This window comes from Balaenoptera ricei, chromosome 4 (assembly GCF_028023285.1).
Source record: "Balaenoptera ricei isolate mBalRic1 chromosome 4, mBalRic1.hap2, whole genome shotgun sequence".
Taxonomy (NCBI): Eukaryota; Metazoa; Chordata; class Mammalia; order Artiodactyla; family Balaenopteridae; genus Balaenoptera; species Balaenoptera ricei.
In genome coordinates, this window is record NC_082642.1 from 77661633 (window position 1) to 77681687 (window position 20055).

The following is a 20055-nucleotide window of genomic DNA, read 5'->3' on the forward strand; positions in this document are numbered from 1 at the left end:
AGATCTTCTCCCCAGGTCTCTCTCCGTCCTTCTTCCTGTCTTTGTTTTAATCAATAATAATCTTCCTACCCTTCTCCCTCCTCTTTTCTCCTCTCTCAACTGGCCTCTTCCCCCTCCCCAACAAGAATATGACAGCATGACACAGACAGCAATTGTGAATTCTGTGAAGTTAGCAAATGCCAGCCTGGAACCAGAGGAACAGTGGTGTCATTTGGGCAGATGACTGATTTACAAGCCAGTTTTTTCAGCCATAAAGTCTCTTGGCCAGAGGGGCACAGATCCATCTGTGGAACCACACATGTTGTAAGGTGAGGTCATGAAGCACCCAGCTGGCTGCCTCCTGATTCCACAGCGAACCCTGCCATCACGGCAACCACACAATTTCTTCCCAGCTCAGCCTCTCTTCCTGGGAGGACTCAGACAACCTCACTCCCTAAAACCTCCCTCTGAGTCTCTAGAGCAGAGCTGCCCAATAGAAATATGATGCAAGCTGTATGTGTAATTTAAAATTTTCTAGTAACCGTAATTTTTACATAAAAAATAAGAGATAAAATTAATTTTAATCTTTTATTTAACCTAATACATACAGAAATATTATCATGTCAACAGGTAGTAAATATTTTTAGTTATTAATGAGATAATTTGCATTCTTTTTTTCATACTAAGTCTTCAAAATCCCTCAGGTATACCTTACACTTAAAGCACATCCCGATCCAGACCAGCCATAATTCAAACGCTCAATAGCCACATGTGGCTAGTGGCCACTGTAGTGGGCAGCGCAGCTCCAGAGTATCAGTCCTGAACTCTGCTGTTGGGCCACCCAGATCTGCAATCATCTCAGGGGGTAAAGTGAATGTTACCCACATGAATGTCGTGTACATGAATATATGGGTAACAGGACATTTAGCAGGAGAGGGTGGGCAGTGATGATGGGGTCAAACGAAGCTTCATGTAACTGAGGCAACATATCAATGGAATCCTACCAAAGTGGAATTTAGAAATACCCCCTTCACCTAAAATGTGATTTTAAAATTCATAAAAGGTGAATTTTGTTGAATCTGCATGATCTCAAACATTCTAATGAAAACTGAAAAAGTCTACTGTAGAGATGTTTTAATATTAAATGAGACAGGTATATAAATTGTCTAATTCAATGCCTTGCACTTCAAGGGGCTCTTCTGAAGCCTATGTATTTTGGGGGTCCCATGTGACATGATTATTGGGATCTCTGGGATCATTTGGACTCTTGATCAGGCTGTCACTGCTAGACACAGCTTCTGAATTCTCTTGGAATCAGTCACTGAATAACATCCTGGCCCAGCTCAGCCAATACTTAACTGGGTGTCTGGAATCCCCTGAAGCCAACCCTCAATAGCTAGTGATGTGTTAGGGGTCTGGGGGAGCAAGATGAGGGAGGGGAGGAGGCCAAGAAAAACAGAAGGCATACAGAAAGTCACTTTGACCTAGTCCTGCAAGGGCCCTCTGGAGAATACATTCCAGAGTTGTCCCAAAAAGAGGCAAAGAACCTGGGCTGTGATACTCCCGCACCTTGTGACAGCCTTAGTTACAGGCCACCCCAGGAGCAGGTAAATTCTCAGGCCCTTCTGGGTTTTGATGTGTGTGGGTGTGCATGTGCACAAGCAGCGTGATTCCAGGAGCCTAGGGGAGGGTGGGAAGAAGAGCTGCAGTGCTGGCTTTTGGAAGGTGGAGGGGCTGGGCTGTCTAGGCTGTGACGCTAACTCACCACGTGACTTTGTACAAGGGAGCAAACCTCAGTTTCTTCTCCTGTGGAATGATATAACAATAGCCCTGACCCCAGTGAGCTGCTGGGAAGAATAAGATAATTACAACTCACCAAGTGGCTGGAACAATACCCAGCACTCTCTAAGGGAAGGCATCTCAGACCAGGTCAGAGGAATCTCGACAGGCTGTGGGAGATACTCGGAGCAGGCAGCCGACCGCACTCTGACTCACAAGCCGGGACCTGCCAGCGTTGGGCTTGGTCCAGTCAGGTCCCTGCACGGCTGTGCACCACCCATTCAGCATAGAATTAGGGCTAGGGCTGCTCACAAACTACCTTAGAGACATTAGCATGGTGTGGGCACACAGTAGGAGCTCAATAAATGTTCATGGGAGAGAGAGGAAAGGAAGTGCTCCAAAGACTGTCCTTCCTCTGGGGCTTTTTTGACCTGGTTTGGGTCCCAAAGTCCCAGCATTTCTCTGCTTTCCTCTGAGACTTTTTCACTGATTTTCTGCCACCTAAATAAACTCTCCTGGGCCCCAGACACCGTGCTGAACACAGATAACATGAAACTAAGGAGAAAACTACATATTTCTCATAGACCAAACTCCTAGGCCTCCTGCTGCTCTCCAGGAGATCCATGCATACACTTTAGCAAAGTTGGGAACCCCTGGGCAAAATGGGCCATCCCTAGATTTCCACTTTAATAACAGTAATCTCTCACATTTATGTGTATAGCCTTTGTAGGGCAAACAGCATCATCTCTTTTGATTATTATACCCATTTTATAGGTGATAGACTGAGGTAAAAGTTAAGTGAATTGCCTAGGACCTTACAGGTTGTCGGCAATAGAATGGGGACCAGAACCTAGGACTTTGGGCTCTTAGTCTGGAGCTCACCAGTGCACTAAAATGAAGAAAATCAGCAGGAATTCAAAGCCATCTTTAGGGGGTCAAACTAAGTTTCACTGAGTGAACCAGACCACATTTTGCTCCCCAAGAGCACAGCTGGGTTAGTTACTAACCATTTCTCCCTTAGCTTTTACAGGAGGTAAATAAAATTTTTGTGTAATAACAATACTTTCTAGACAGACACTGACCAAGTCTCATGAGATTCTTGTAAAACAGAGGTGGCTATGAAGATCCTCTTTTTACAGTTAGAAATAATCTCAGAGTAGGGAGTCAGTTGCCCAATACTTCAGCAGTGAGTCAGTGCCAATCCCGAAATAGAGCTCATCTCCCACAACAGCCATGAAGACAGCCATGGGCCCAAAAGTCTCCTGGAATGAAGTCAGGCCATGGCCCTATCACTCTGCCTGGGCTTCGCTCCCCACCAAGCTCTGCCAACCTCACTCCTGACTTCATTCAGGTCTCTACTCAGACGTCCCCTCCTCAGGGTGACCATCCCTGACGCTCAGTCTAAAATAGTCACTCCCTAACATCATCTCCTTTGTTTTTCTTCATAACCCTGTAACAACCTGAAATTATATTACACATCTATTGTTAGCAAGTTTAATAATTGTCTCCCTGCTAGAATGTGAGCTGAGTGAGGGCAGGGGTTGTGCCATGTTCAACGCTATATCCCTGAGGCTAGAATAGTGCCTGGAACCTAGTAGAGACTCAGTAAATATCTGGAGAGAGAATAAATGAATGAATGAATGAATGAGCTTGTGCTTCTAGCCCTCGTATGTTTGCTTTTGACAGGAATCTGCACCTCCAAGAATTATCAAACACTCTCTGAAGGATGAGGCTGAAGAGGCTGCCCATAGAGAACTCCCAGCACACCCCTGAGTCTAGGGCCTGGAGCTTAAAGAGGACACACCCACACCAGAACTTTCCACTCACAAATTCAATGAGTTCTTGATGCTCCGACAGTTCCTAAACGTCATCCACTCAGGATTTTTCAACAGCCCAGCTTCGCTATGGCCCACCCCCTCCCCAGGCCTCCACACCTGCCACTGAACTTCCTGCTTCCTGAACCTCTAACCCCAATCACAGTCCTATAAACAAATATTCACCTCCACCACCCCCACTCTCTCATCCTTAGACCAGCTCCACCCATGCTGACCCCTGCTCTGTTCATCTTCTAATCCCTTCACCAACCCATTCATACCAGGAGCTAACTCTTCTGCATCAGTGAGGTATTCAGGGTTGGAAATAGCTCTAACACTGGTTGCAAACTGAATTAAATTCTACTTAAGGTTATATGTCTCTATGTATAAATTAGCTAAAAATATTTTTAAATTAGTAATCATGTGCTGCTCAATGAACGTTATATTGTTAAGAAAGGATTATTGGATATAAACCCAATATGACCAATCAAAGGGGTTTCCACTCCAAAGGAAGCAGGGAGTCAGCAGATGCAAGGGTGACCTAGCAAGGGATGACATCACTATAGTTCCCCAGCACCTCTAAGCTGAAGACACCAAACCTTCCACCTGCCATTTCCTAAACAAAGGAAGTATGTAGACATTTGGCTCAGCCAAGTTTCTGACCTCAAGCTGTTCCCTAAGCCCTACCACGTAGACCCTGTCCCAACACATGAGTCCTGCCCACATCCTTGGCCTGCAGACACTCCAGCCTCAAGGACAGTGGGTCTCAAAGTATATTCCATGGATAGCTTGCATCAGAATTCCTGGGGTGTTTGCTAAGAATGCAGAATTCTGAACCTCACCCACCCTAGACCTACTGAATCAAAATCTCTGGCAGTGGGAATATGAACGTTATTCAGCTCACCCGGCCCCCACCTATAATTGTTTTGGAAACCAAAGTTTAAGAACCAATGCCCTAGAGAGAGGTCACCTCACTTTCCAGCCCAGCTCCCCTTGGCTCACCCTGAGAATGAGGAGATTGGACAAAGGTCCAGGTCGAGGAAATAACTGGCTGTGGTTCTGGGACAGACATGTCCTTGAAAGTCTTCCCTCCCTGTAGATTCTCATCTTCTGAGATCCAGTCCTCCTAGAATTCCATGAGGCCTAGGGCTGGCCCCCAAATTGGAAGTGGGGATGGGGGTAGTACTCCTCTTCCACTTCCCAACCTGGTGGGGTTTTAGATGGAAGCAGGTCTTGTCCTGGCCTCTTAAGTCTTTCTCTAACTTAGCTGTTTATACAGAGCCCCCGCAGCTTATACTCAAGTAACACATTTCATTAGATGTAGTAGTTCTGAAACAGGATGTGGTGGCAAAACCCTATTAGTCACAAACAGTGCACAATTCCCAGTTCTTATCTGCTGTGCACATGTAAATCTCACACAACTGGAGGGATGTCTTCAGAGAAGGATTGGGAGGTTCATGGGCATCTCTCTTTCCACTCCAGAGACATGACTAACAGCACTTTGTTGGCTCTCTCTGGGGCCTGGAGTCAGCTCCCTGAATTCACAGCTGCTGGCTCAGTATTTGCCCCAAACTGACAGACGAGCTGGGAGCCCAGAGCTGCCCCCACCTGACTCTAAGCATCATCAGACCTCAAAAGAACTGCCTCTCCTAAGCTCCTTGCCCAAGTTCACCATTCCTCAAGGATGCTGAACATGTACCCCTAGGGGACCAGAACGCCAGCCATGTTTCTATAGAATCAGAGTCCCTCTCAGCCCTACTGGACCATTGCTGAGGCCTCTGCATGCCATGGATGGCCTCAGCCCATCCAAATTTGTGACAGAAAGAAGGGCTTGTACTGACCTGCAAGGTCAGGCAGGATCAACATCAGTCACAGCAAATGCTTGTGGCCAGAATTCAGCAATGATTCAGCCACAAAGATATAATGGAAAGTTCTTGTTTTGGCTGCCCAACATCATTCCTAATCACTTTAGGAGGAGGAACCAGATTTTCCTTTGGGGAACGACCCCTCCTCCAATACCAGTCTGGTAGGATGTCTCCCAAGCCACAGTGATTGGGTCACAGGTGGGCACAGGAAGAAGCCAGTCCAATTGAAACCAATTCCAGAACTTTCTCTGGAATTATTGGGAAAGAGAAGCTCTCTTCCCACTGCAGTTGCTGAGCTGAGAGAAATAAAAGTTCAGAGCTGCTGGAGACCTTCTTGCTTCCATGTGTGAAGACCCCCCTGAGAGAGAGACCAACACAAAGGAGAGACAAGAGACAGACTGTGAAACTGAGCCCTGATCACATTATATGAGCACAATGATCCAACTAACCCTGAAACCAATACCACTGGACTTTTAAATCATGTGAGCAAATAAATTCTTTTTTTATATGCTTGAACCAATTTGAACTGAATATCTGCCGTTTGCAATGCACAGTCCTGACTGACACAAATGGACAAGAGAAATCCTGAATAAAAAATGGGACCAAATGTTAAAGAAGACTAAATAAAAAGTGCCCAGAAAAAGAAATGTTAAAGTACTCTCAACATTGCTATACAAGGCTCTTCACAGTCTGATCTGTGCACCACTTCCCCATCCCATGATGTATCAATAGCTAGCAGTTTCCAACATGTGCCTCTGTTTACGTCAACACCTTTGGGCTGCAGACAGGACTCTCTATGTACACTCTATAGGGCCTATTTTTAATGTGTCTTTTCCCTCTATTAGATTCATGAGGATCTTAATGGCAAGGGTTGGATTTTATTTCTCTCTCACTTCTTATTTACTGGCCCATAGTAGGCACTCAATATTTGTTGGATGGATGGATGAAAAGGAAGCTACACATGCAGCTCAGTCCTATACTTGTTCCTGTAGGCCAAGTGGACTCCCCTTGTCTCCAAACCCACATTTCTCCTCTAACTGCCATGAGAATAAATAACAAGGACCTCCAAGACCAATTGATTGGAGCAAACTATGTGTGTGAAGAACTATATTTTCCAGTGATTCTCCAAATCAGAACCCCAAGCCCATGGTGTTTATCCTAAGCCTTCCTATCTGAGATTTTACATTACAAAACATCGTGGTTGTTCTTCACCTTAATTTGCTTTTGCACATCTTCCACTTCCTCGCCCAAAGGTGAAACCTGGCTTCTGCTAACGAAATACCGCTTCCCTCACAACCCTCTTCAATGAGGTCTGCTCTGATTCTCACTTCCCTTGGTCTGGGAGCAGAGTCAACATTTGTGCTTGCTACACACTGCCACATCCTGACTAGGCTGTTGCCCTGGAGGCTCCTTGTCACTCTCTTTTTCCAAACATTTTCCATCTCAACCCCACCCCCCAGTACCCCACGTTGGTTTCCTTATGGCCTCCATGTCATTATCCAGAAATCAAGGATCAGCCTCTGCTTAGAGATTTTTCTGAGCGTTCCCTGGCTCTGACCACTTAAAAACATGCGAACTGGTCCCAATCTTCACCACAAGGTATTCAAATGTTGAGGCTTCCCCAGTCTTAAAAGTTATCCCTACTGTGACAGGGCAAAGATGATCATATATGTGTTCCAGACTTCTCCCACCACCAGCTGCCACAGAGGAATCTGGACTGCCAGGCCTGTTCTTTGGGCTTTTATGATACAGAATCCAGAAGAAAGTGGGAGGACGAAAGGAGATCTTCTAGCTGGGGATGGAGAGGAGTTTTGAAGCAAGTGGCAAAGGAGGAGTTACCTCAGGCTGGGGTATCCTCAGGGCTGCCCAGACGGGGCCAGAGTTGGGGCTGACATCCATCTGCACTCACCAAGCCTTGAGCCCTGATGTGGACAGCAACAGTCCCCAGGGAAAGAAGCACATATTTCTAACTGGTCCACCCAGACAGAACTTTTAAAATTCATACAAAGATATCCTAAAAGCCAGCAGCGATCAGAGATGTGGATAAGAGAGGGGAACAGATTTTAATAGCTGTGGTGTGTGTCTCCCTCAAAGTGTTAAAAACGCACACACACCAGTTCAGAGCTTGAGTTACTTTGAAATTACTTGTTATGGGACTTCCCTGGTGGTCCAGTGGTAAAGAATCCGCCTTACAATGCAGGGGACGTGGGTTTGATCCCTGGTCAGGGAACTAAGATCCCACATGCCTCGGGGCAACTAAGCCTGCGTTCCACAACTACTGAGCCTGTGCTCCTCAACTAGAGAGCCCACGTGCTCCGGAGCCCGCATCACAACTAGAGAGAGAAAAAACCCGCACGCCACAACTAGAGAGAAGCCCGCACACCACAACTACTGAGCTCGCGTGCCTCAACTAGAGCCCAAGCGCCGCAAACTACAAAGCCCACATGCTCTGGAGCCCACGCACCACAACTAGAGAGAGAAAACCCGCACACTGCAACTAGAGAGAAGCCCACACACCACAACAAAGAGCCCACGCACCGCAACGAAATATCAGCATGCCTCAACGAAGATCCCGCGTGCCGCAACTAAGATCAAATGCAGCCAAAAAAATAAATTAAATAAATAAATAAATAATAAACAAATCTTTAAAAAAGAAAGAAAGAAAGAAATTACTTGTTCTGTTTCCAGGTTTTGCTCTACAATGGGGTGGCACGGGTGGGTGGAGGACTGATAAAATTACACTACCTTCTCTTTCTCCTTCCAGTCTTGAAGCTCAGAGAAGAATGGTTTGTCTTCCAGTCCCCCAGCCCTGCTTTCTTCCTCCCCTTCTCACCAGTCAGTGCTTCCCCCCTCCTTTCTGTCCGGCTCTCTGTTGTCTGGCTGCCTTGCGGGCCCTTAGAGAGGACTCAGAATGTCACTTGAGACTGTCTCCCCATCCCCACTGCCTCAGCCTTAATTCCGACCTCATTTCCTCTACCTGTAATTTCTGCAACCACCTGAGGGTCTCCCTAGATTATCAGGGCCTCCACATCACCGCCCAAAGGGTTAACAGAGTGGTTGGCTCACTCTCCTCATTAAACACTCTTCCCCGGCTTCCCACTTCCTATAAGGTACATTTCAAACTCTCCATCCTAACCCAACAAACTTTTCATGCTACCCTACCCTGCCCATCTCTCTTGGCCTTCTTGGCCCACACATATTCTTTACCCCAACTTTAATCTTCTACCTGTGGTCCCTGTCCTTACGCTGCATGATACTTTCCCAGATGTGGCTTTTTTTGGCCTGGAACACTGCTCCCTTTCTCCCCTTTTCTTGGTCCCGTTGGCCCAATGCCTACTCATCATTTAAAACTCTGCTCAGATATCCCCTCCTCCAGGAAGCCTTCGCTGACTGCTTTTTCTCCAGTCTGACTTTTTCACTGGCAAAGCCCACTGGGGTCCCCAGGGAAAAATAAGATGGAATCTAGCTGATAAGATAAGGTCTAACATCTTCTTTTGTGTTTAGTTTGCCTGTAGGAGGTCGTGTGCACAGGCCTTGCACCTAACTCGTCGGATTAGAGTTCCCTGGGCAGAAACACCGGGCTGGACGCCTCAGCTCCCAGACTGTGAGCAGAAGCGCTGCGCTCAACACCGCAGTTCAAGAGGACGGGGGGCCCTTGAATTGTGTGCAGAGATGCTGTGCCCCGCGCTGCAATTCGGAATGTGAGCAGTGCCCCTGCGCCAGCCCAGCGAGAACTCGGTACCCTCCCCTCCGAAGAGAGTCTTATAAAAGCAGCCCCACCCATGGCCTCTCGGGAGAGTACGTGCTCTAGAGTGACGGCTGGCACTTCTCCATTCTCTGATCAAAGAATAAACCTTTCCTTTGCTTCAGAACCAAACTCAGTCTCGTTCTATGGGCACGAGCGACACCAGGCAGGAGGACCCTTGTTGGGGCACGACTCTAAAGGGTCGGTAACAATTCCATGCCCCTTCCATAAGCAGAGCTCTATCATATCCCTTATTACCCAGTACTGAAACATTGATTTACCTGTCTCTCTCTTCCAACTTATTGTGATTTCGAAGTCAAGCAAGAACCATAACTCATTCATCTTTGTACACTCAGTGCCTGGCCTTGATAAATTTGTGCCAGTTGAATGAATACATGAATGGGTAAGTGGGTGGAATTTCACTAAACCCGCTCAATACCATAGTATTGAAAGCTTAATATTTTGTGCCCCCAACCCCCAGATATTTGCACCTTAAGAGAGGTTATATGATCTGGTGTTCCTCAATTAAAGGCCTACAGATCACTAGTGGTACACGAAGAAGTGTGGGAGGAGTGTAGTTTTTCACAGCAATTACTAAGAATTCTCCCCCGCTCCTTCTTCGGCGTCATCTGTAAAATAGACATCGTCTGCCAAGCCAACCTGCTATCCTGAGCTTTAAGGATACTGCCAGTCATTTGAGAACTTTCCTAAATTTCCTGATCTCCATTCTCTTTGTCCTGTTTCTTTCGTGCGCTGTGTCCCCCAACCTCACCTTCCTGGAACTATTCACCAGGCATCTGCTCCTCCCCTAATTCCCCCAACACCAGCCCCCTGCAAGCCTGAGCTTGCTCTACATGACATGGTCTCTTGAATGCCAGTCAGCTCTTACTTGACCCTAGACCTGGATCATTATATGCAAAGCTGCTGATTGTTAATTTTTATAGATCCCTGCGTGTCTCCTCAGAAAAAGCTATGATGCAACTTTGGGTTTGATAGTGTGGTTTTTTTTTTGGCCGCATGGCATGCGGGATCTTAGTTCCCCAACAAGGATGGAACCCATACCCCCTGCAGTGGAAGCAAGGAGTCTTAACCACTGGACCACCAGGGAAGTCCCTGATTGTGTTTTAAAGTCATAACAGTGTCAGCACTCCTGCAATTATTGTGGCCTTGAAGCTTTCCATAAAAGTTACATGTACTAAAAGAATAAAAGAATCCTTACAGCTGGCAGAGGACATATAGGTTGGCTAAATGATATTCTTTCATAGCAACGGGGATTTATCTTTATACAGAAATGACTTCTCCAAAAGAACTTGAGACGGCTTATACTAAAGCAGCAGAGGTATTATAAAATAAAACAGTAACAACAAAAAATAAGAAGATAAGAACTAAGGAATTAAAGTAGGAGGAGAATATATAATGGAAACCTAGGCTAAGGAAAGCTAATGCACTGAACTTCCTGACAGCCAAAGCAAATACAGAGGTATAACAAGTTGGCTAATTAAAAAGTAAGCCAGGATCTGTTATCCGTCTCTAATGGATATTTATTTTTCCTTTTGTCCAGTACCCCCCCTCCTCTTTCTGGAAAATGCTCTTCTCCCCACCCAGGTCTCACTCAAACTATGTGGTTCAAGTAGGAGCTGTCACCTTTTTATAGACATCTCTCTCTCTCTCTCTCTCTCTGTGTCACACACACACACACACACACACACACTCACCTCTTCATCCAACAATAGACTCCTGAGCTAAGTTGGGCTGATCGTTGTGCCCCATGTTCCTGACGGTGATTGGTCTAGGACTGGGTAATTGAATGGAACTGAGCCAATCATGGTCTAGGACTGGGTAATTGAATGGAACTGAGCCAGTCAGTCTTTCCTGGGGACTTTCAAACTGAAGCTAGCCTCTCAGTTTCTCCCTAGAACAAAAGCTGGGAGAATTGAGTCTCAGAGCTGCCAACAGGCAAATTCCCCATCATGAGGCAGAAGTGCACCTGAGTAATCCTATCTGAGAGAGAAGCCAAATGGTTGGGAAGAAATCTCCCTGACTGCATTCAAGGCCTTTGTTCCTCTTCCTCCTTGGCTCTGCTATATTCTGGCCCTTCCTATGCTTTGGTTATGTGACCAAATACCTTCCTCTTTTGCCTAAGCTGGTTTGACTTTGAGTTCCTATCCCTTGCAACCAGGGGAATGCTGACTAATACAGGAACATTGAGCAATGAGATGGATGGTGAGCTCCAAGGAGGTTTTACCAAAAACACAGATGTTCTGCATCTGGCCATCTCTTCTCAGGGACTGTTTGGCATTTACTATACTAGAATTTAGTTCTGTAAAGGCATTTTCATAAAGAGACTGTTACATATCCATGTACTTGATGCAGGGATAAAGCTCAGAAATTAAGATGTAAATGATTAAAGTATTTCTCTGTTGTGTTTTAGTTGAATGCTGCACGGAACATTATTCAAAACTGGAGAAGAATATTTTTTTCTGTTCTTGATTGAAAGAAGATCCACATGCCCTAGACACCAGGGTGGAGATGATAGAGCTTACATTTTATTGAAAATTCAAATGACCTGATTGCACTTCTGCCCTAAGGCAGCAACCTCTGCCCAGCATCTTCCAATCCTAAGAAAGGTCTGCAGGAGTCACTTTGTAGGCATAGCACATCTGTGTCCAGATGGCCACATGAGTGACCTATTGAATCCACAACATTCTGAAGCATTTGGATGTTCTCACTGCTCCTTCTAATTTTTCCTATGGTGACCACACTTTATCATCCTTCCCTTTTCTAAAGTTGTGCAATGGCCTCCCAACTCTTTGAGGACTTCCTGCTCTGACCAGGATGCCGCTTAGTGACAGAACCTGCAGGAGGAATATCAAGTTTTTATTCATGTCAAACATTTGCAGGGCGTCTGCTGAATGCCAGCTACTGCAGTGGTCGCTCACGCTTTCAGCTTGATTCTAGTCCATATATGATGGGTGATGCCATGTACTCTCACAGGTATGCCCAGAGCTACCCACAACTTGGAGGGACAGGAGGAAGGAAAGTGCAAGTAATTGTCCTCTTGTCTTCTAGGATCTCAGAATCCTTATCTCTGATGCATATGTAACAAGAGCAGTGGAATTCCCTAATACTTGTTTATCTCATACTACTTTAAGCCCTATTCTGCCTCTGATGCAGGCCTGTCACATAGTCGCTGCATATAACGGACCCTTGGCAATTTTTGGTTGCCCAGCATCTGAAACCCTCCTGAAGTGTGGCAAATCTCCCTCTGAATGAGATGTAGTTTGTGGCAGAAGCCACTTCCCTATCCAGAAGCTGCAAAGCCAGATGCTCACTTTCCAGCTTGTCACAGTTAATACCCTAAACATGTGTAACTCAGACTTGACCAATCAGCTAAACCAACACCAGGCCATGAACTGGGAGCTGGTGGTGCAGAGGCAGGAACAGAGGAAAACCTGTTCTGGTAGAGGCAGCAGAAGCAGCAGCAGCCTCCAGTTTCCCGAGACTGCAGTGGCAGCAGTGCCAGGGGCCACAGCCGTGCTAGCATTGGCCTCCAAGGTCCTGCAGCAGCAAGGGAGTCCTCCCCACAAGGGTTCTAGGTGGCTTTAGGTTGTGGTCCTGGCCACTGCCTGGCCTCCCTTGCTCCTGTCTGTTTTCTGAGTTTGGTACTCCAGCCTTCTGGAGGATTCTGTGAGTTACCTACCTACATCCCCTTCTCAAAAGAGCCAAAACAAACAAACAAACAAAACAAACAAACAAACAAAAAGAGCCAATTGATTTCTATTCCTTGGAACTAAGAAATATGACTTATTACCATGCATAAAATGTTTAGGCAAATAAATGTATGAGTGAATCTGTTTTATTATGTGTATTTCACAATAACTCACAGGGATAGGTAGACACAAATCATCAGCCTCACTGTATTGTTGATAATGGTGCTGAGCCTCAGAGGATCCAGACGATTCCTCCAACATTTGCACAGCCAAGAAGTGGCAGGGTCTGGACTCAGATTCCAGTGACAGAACTTTAAGATAGTGTTCTTTCCACTATATCAACAGTTATTGGTTCCAGCCCCAATGATGTCCCGTACGTTCTTGAGGTCCTATACTTTGAAAGCATACTGTCTCTTCACCTCACACCCTGACCTGCCTCCTTATTTCTCACTTAGCGCTTTGACCCAGGCCAGTGCCCTAAGGCATGCTGGGTCTTTGCTACCAGCATCTGTCAGCTCAGCCCCCAGACACAAACTGGGTGAGTGTTCCTACTATATCCTGCCTGTGCATGTGTGTGCAAGCACACAGAGGCAATAATTTTTACATCTTCTCCTCATTTTCAGCTTATGTAGGCCACACTAGTGCATGGCAGGGAAGGGGAATTGATGGTCTTGCACAGGAAATGTCCTAACAGCCATATTTCTGCCCAGTGGAGAGGTCTGTTTTCAGTTTGGATCCCAATAGGGAAACCGTTCTTCCTAGCAAAGTGAATTCGCTGGAGGGTGAAATGGAGATTGCCAACATTGTGAAGATTAAATAAAATGAAAAAGAATCCAGCAAAGTTCTGGCATGCAATGAATGCTAAAAAAATGTTAACCTTTCCACTTTCCAAGCTGTGAAAAGTACTTAATACAAGGTGTTTATTACTACATACTTTATAAAAACAAAATTTTGGAAGCAACCTATATTCACGATGAATGATTTTCATATTATGCTTCTGTTAAAAATGGTAGCTATATAAATAAATAAATAGTAGTTATGAAAACTATGGAGCACTACGGGGGAAAGGTTATAAGCAAAAAGGGTGCAAAGCAAGATGCAAATTATACATAAACTATGTTTACAAGTGTATTAAAATATGCAGATGAAAAATGTAGAAGAACAATACCAAAATGAAAATTAACTTTATCAGAAAGTTCCATAATCCCTTACCCTAAAATCTTGCAGCTGGATGTGCTTTGGCATTCAGAATTGTTTGGCTATTACCATATCATGAATACTACATAGTACCTCCAGCACTCCTTAATGGAACACATTAGCACCTCAGCAGTGAATATATGAATAGTTGTCCTAAGTGAAATAATAAAGACTCTAAGTAGCCTCCTCTCAGTTCAGAAGAGGAGATGAGTGGGGTTCCAGCTGGATTTGGCCATCTAATAAATTATGAAAAACTTTTCCGTTTTCAGCACTTTGGGGATTTTGAAATTGCAGATAAGAGATTATAGACCTATTGTACTTAAATATTAACCACCATATTGGTTCTGCCAAAAGGACAATGTTAAAGTGTAAAATACAGAACCCAATGCCAGAAGTACAATCACCAGTCCATTTGAGTTCATCAGCAGTACCCACTGTGGCAGTAGCAATCCTCAATGTTTTTGCCATTAGCCAGATTTTCAATCCAGACCCAGATGGCTGTAACTCAACCTTGTTTATTCTATCCCCTGCACTTACTGGCTCCTTTCTAGATATCTTATGTCATTATGGAGAAAATGCAAAGGATTACATATAAACAGAAATTATGAGTAGCCTCTTGCCCCCCTTTCTGCCATCCAATTCATAGGTTGTGCCCACAATACCCTTCCCATTCCTGGCCTTGTACTTGATTTTTGTAGCTAGTGGTTAAAGTCCCCTCATCATAGCTTCAGGGAACCAAACCCAGAGACTGAGGTACTGAGGTACAAGGCAGGGGCCAAGGAGCAGCAACAAAGGAACTTGCTGTTGACAGCCTCAGCCTGGAAGCTTATATATTCATGTAGGAAGAGCCAGCCATCACGTAGGACTGAGTAGCCTGATGACCCCTCCCTACATCAGCGCTATCCCCCTCCCTCTGCCAACCCTGGGAATCACAGCATGGTTGCCCTCATGGGTCAACATCAGAATTTGCCATATTCTGCAGTGAGTTGCTCCCCTGCAAATGGACAGAACCACTGGCTTAAATGGAGATCACTTGGGAAGTGGGGCCCTGTATGCAGGATGCACAAGCGCTTCTAATGACTTTGATCTGGGGACCTGTCCAGAGGCAAAACACAAATGGCAGCCTTGGAGCAATCTTATAAAAGACACTAGTAATCTTATAAACTTAAAAAAAAACATTATTATAAATGTTAAATCTGTGCTTCCCTCGATTTTTCTAAGCTTTGTTCTCCCTCACCCTTTTCTCAGCCTTAACTCTACGTGTTTTCTCAGATTCCTCATTCCATTGCAGACTTTTAAATAGGCCCCCAAAGGGACCTACATTGTCTGAGTTACTAATATAGCTCCTATTTACAGCCACCGTGGTTACATATGCAGCTAGACAACAACTGGGCAGCAGGTTCAGAGAAGCTGTATAGGGTAATGGAAGTGATAAAGAAGTGGTAGATCCTCTGATGCATTTGGACCACATGAAAGATCACTGTGGAGAGGCTGTGAGCAAAAGATACCCCGAAAACTAAGCAAATGGAAAAAAGAGTGAATTATTAACTTCAGGAAAGACAAGAAGGTTTACAAGAAAGAAAATGTAATCATAAAACACAATTTGGCTCAACAGGAAACAACGTTTTCATAGATATAATGTAAACTCTTAATCCAAGTGTATCAAAAATGTGATAACATTATACTGAGAGATTATAGGGAAGGGAAGGGAGTTAGGTATAAGTGCTAAATCCTTATCAGACCTACTAGAAAATTAATAAATGATGTCTAACACTGAGAAATGAAGGAAGAGCAGTATAAGAGTATTTTGTAGAAATATAAATATAATACCAGAAGAAACAGAAACAGCTAAATTTTGAAAATGGTGGGCTCTAGTGACCAAGACTGAAGGGTGGAGGAAGTGAAGAGGAATTTTTGGTTTTCATTATAAGCCTTTAAATACTATTTGAGGGCTTCCCTGGTGGCGCAGTCGTTGAGAATCTGCCTGCCAATGCAGGCGACACGGGTTCGAGCCCTGGTCTGGGAAAATCCCACATGCCGCGGAGCGGCTGGGCCCGTGAGCCACTATTACCGAGCCTGCGCATCTGGAGCCTGTGCTCCGCAACAAGAGAGGCCGCGATAGTGAGAGGCCCGCGCACCGCGATGAAGAGTGGCCCGCGCTCGCCGCAACTAGAGAAAGCCCTCGCACAAAAACGAAGACCCAGCACAACCATAAATAAATAAATAAATAAATAATTTAAAAAAAATTTTTTAATTTAAATACTATTTGACTCTTTGTTAACTATTTGCACATAGTACTTTGATAAAAATTAATTTTGATTTAAAAAGATATAAATGAAAGTTTGAAAGGTTATGAAATGAGAGTTCATAGAAATAGAACTGCAGATGACCCTTAAACATACGAAAAGATGTTTGACCTTATAAAAAATAAGAGAAATACAAATTAAAACTAACCTGAGATACTGTTTCTCATCTATCAGATTGGGAAAAACCCCAAAATTAGATGCCATCCTCTTTCGGCAAGGCCATGGGGAGTGCAAAATTATTGAACCCCTATTAAGAAGAATCTGGCAATATCCACTAAAACCGCAGATACATTTCTCTTTGACTCAGCAAACCCTCTTTTAGAAATGCAACCCCAGACACTCCTGAATGCATATGAAATGACGTATAAGATTATTTATTATAACATTGTTTATAATAGCAAAAAATTTGAAACAATCCAAATGTCTATTAACAGAGGATTGGTTAAATAAACTATGGTTCAATCACTTAGTGGAAATTATTTTTCTCAATGAATAAAGAAAAAAAACCCTACATAATTTTATAACCAGCTTCAGGCCCTCCAGAGCACAGAGGGCTGTTTCAGAAGCTTCTCAGACAGAGCAGACTTTCTGTCCTTTCAAAGTCTGAGCATAAGAGGAACTTGGCTACCAACCCTTTTCAAAATCTTAGAAACAAAGCAAGACAGGCGGTGAGGCAATGTCAGACTTAATGTCAGTCCAAGTCCCACTTGGGCACTGTGTTAACTGAGACACTCCAAGTTTTGGTTCCTCATCTGGAAATGGGGAGACAACTCCCCACCTCAGGGGGGTTGTCACGAGGGTTAAGTGGGACAGTGTATGTGACACAGGTGGCACAGGGCCTGGCCCACAATAAGTATTCAACAACAGAAGTTATTTTTAATAGTAGTACCAGAAAAATGAATCTTGTCTCCAGGACTGTGGTCATTATAGGAGGACAGTCACCTTGGAAATACCAAAATAAGAATCAAAAGAGAATGGAAGGAATTTCCCTTCGTAACCACGCAGCTTGGGAAGAGACTCTTCATCCACAGGCAGACAGTGCACCGCATGGCTGCCTCCAACTTCTCGTTGCCCGTTACTGCCTCTGGGGCTGGCACACACTTTCCCTAAGCATCCTACATCAGCAGGGTTGGAAAGACCTGGGCCCAAACACCTTCTGTTTAGACTGAGAAACCCCAGGACTGGAGAAAGCATTGATGTACTCAAGAGCACACAACCAGCGGTCCTGTTTCATAGCCAGGTCAAGCAGCTAATGAAATTGCTAATCGGGCATATATTTTATAATAACAGTTTTCTAGTGACCCAAAACAAAAAGAATAAACCTGAAAGTGAGTGCTCAGCACATCAGCTAAGTTGACTCTCATTCATTTCTGAAAGGGGTTGTGATCAATGTGAAATCATATGATCAATATTGGTAGAGTGAATAATGTGTTTATCTATGTCAACCCAGCATTATGGCCGTGCCTACACTTTACCTTTTATATACTTCTTGTGGAATAAAGCCTCCAATCTAGAGGCAGTTTGTATTGCAACAAAAACAAAAATTTCTAGAATGTGCTCAATCCTTGCTCCAGCAATGACTAGATATGTAATGTTGGGTTTCCATTTCCTCATCTGTAAAAGGGCATATCAGCCACCTTCATCATGCTGTTGCAAAAATAAAATCAGATAACTGTCTGTCTGGCATATAGCAGGCCCTGCTTCCTACAAACCCATATACCCTCTTGCCTCGTATACATACGGGACCTAATCAGTCCCACAGCAACCTGTCGACCTTGCTTTTTGAATTCCAAAGATTTTCCCCTAAGCATATCAAAAAATGAAAAAATAAAATACCTTCCATGATATTTACATAGGTAAACAGTTTTTAATTTCCTCAGCCAGAACAAAGAGTTAAGAAGAATTTTAATAAGAAGAATTACAAGAGTATTTCTTTTTCAAGGTCTCCAAATACGTTTTGCTTCCACATTTCCCTTGGGGACTGGTTCCCACCATGTCTACATCAATCTGGAGAACTCTGGATCCAGCGGAATTCACTGGGTTCCTGATTCTCCCACATTCCTACCCCCAAGCATTTGCCCACTACACAGCTCTTAGCTGAACTAAGCAGAATGAGGCGAAGAATTTCAACAGAGATATATTGAGCATCTACGAGATGCTAGGCACTATGTGAGACTCTTTTCCCCCTCATATTTAATTATCACAATAATCCTGAGAGGTAAGCATTATTGTCCCCATCTTACAGATGACAAAACAGAAACTCAGAGCATTAAGTGATTTGCCTCAAGTCCCAGGCTCAGGAAGGGGCAGAGTGGGATGGAACCCAGATCCCTTGAATTTGTTGTAACTAGTGGCCTCTCACTTCTAAAGCACCTTTGTAACTGCTTTCCCTTCCTACCCACTCGCTGCACTTAAACAGAAACCCCTAATTTTCAGCAAGTCATTGGATAACTTTAAATGAGTGGCCACATTGTTTTCTCTACATCTATTGGTGAACAAAGACAGCATTATGTTTCCAACACACTAGTCAGGTGGTGGAGGGAAAATCCCCATAACTTCGGTAATTTTCCACCCTCTGGAAGAAAGACATATACACATTAAGGTTCACCATAATGTATAAACATTGCCTTTAAATGATGCAAGCTCTCTTAATATGACTTAAATTCTAAACTTGAACGTTTAATAGCTTCCTTTTTTGAATCCTGAATAGACACACAAACAGAAATAAATATACAAACCATAAATGCAAGAGCCAACTAGTTACACTGGGCTCTCACATCAATACAAATTTCCCTGATGACCTGCACCCAATTTGACTCTGGTCTAAGCGTGCTGACCTGAAATAGTTGCTGGCCGCGGCAAGCACCACGCGGTGGCAGGAGAATTCCTGAATGTCCACACACAAGATGACGTCTGTCAGAGCGTTTTCCACTCGGAGGGTCTCCAGGCCATTCTGCAGAATTAAGGAGAGTCCAGTGTCGTCAAATTTTACCTTATCCCCATTTAAGATTTCTACCAGGTCTCCCCTTTTCTGGGAAGGCTCATCTGTAGAAGGTGCCAGGGGCCCTTCCAAACTCTTCTCTACCACGTTGTCCATGGTCCAGGTGCCCCTTTGTCCTGCCATCAACATCCAGACTGAAGAAGTGCCCAAGTTTCAGGCAGGTCACATTGCAGAAGCTGAGCGGATTTCCTGTGCAGGGCCCTCCACTTATCACCAGCTGTCACACACATAACAGGAAGTCTTGCACTTTCTCATCCTGTTACTACAAACGCCAGTAACTTCTATTCTTCTTCTTTCTGTAATCATCACAAGCTTAGAAATTACTTAGAAGGCTGTGTAGGAAGGAGCTCCAGTGAAAAGGAGTGGCTTCTCAGAGTCTGCTATTAGTGCTGTGTGGCTATTTCAGTCCACCTCCCCGCCTCACATCCGTGAGCAGGAAGCCTCTGGTTCTGGTTATTACATTCATACTTCTGGTGCTTCTGTATCCCAAGGTGTCAATGATGGGATGGGCAGGGGACATTCCAAATCCTCCTCCTCCTTCCTCCCAGGAGTCTGAGACCCCATGATGTGCCCCAGACCAGTCCCTCGGGGACCTTGGAAAACCCACTTAGCTTTGGCATTCTCATTTCTATCAGCTCTGCATGTCATCTGTCTTTGTC

General features: G+C 44.6%; 1 protein-coding gene across 1 annotated transcript in view; it reads right to left on the minus strand.

Annotated features, from left to right (window-relative positions):
- KLHL6 (kelch like family member 6) overlaps positions 1-19534 on the minus strand; it is a 54077-nt gene extending 34543 nt beyond the window's left edge. The window contains exon 1 of the mRNA XM_059922050.1: positions 19233-19534. Coding sequence (XP_059778033.1) covers positions 19233-19525 — 293 coding nt within the window. The 5' untranslated portion in view covers positions 19526-19534. The remainder of the gene's footprint in view (positions 1-19232) is intronic.
- Between the last annotated feature and the right edge of the window lie 521 nt (positions 19535-20055).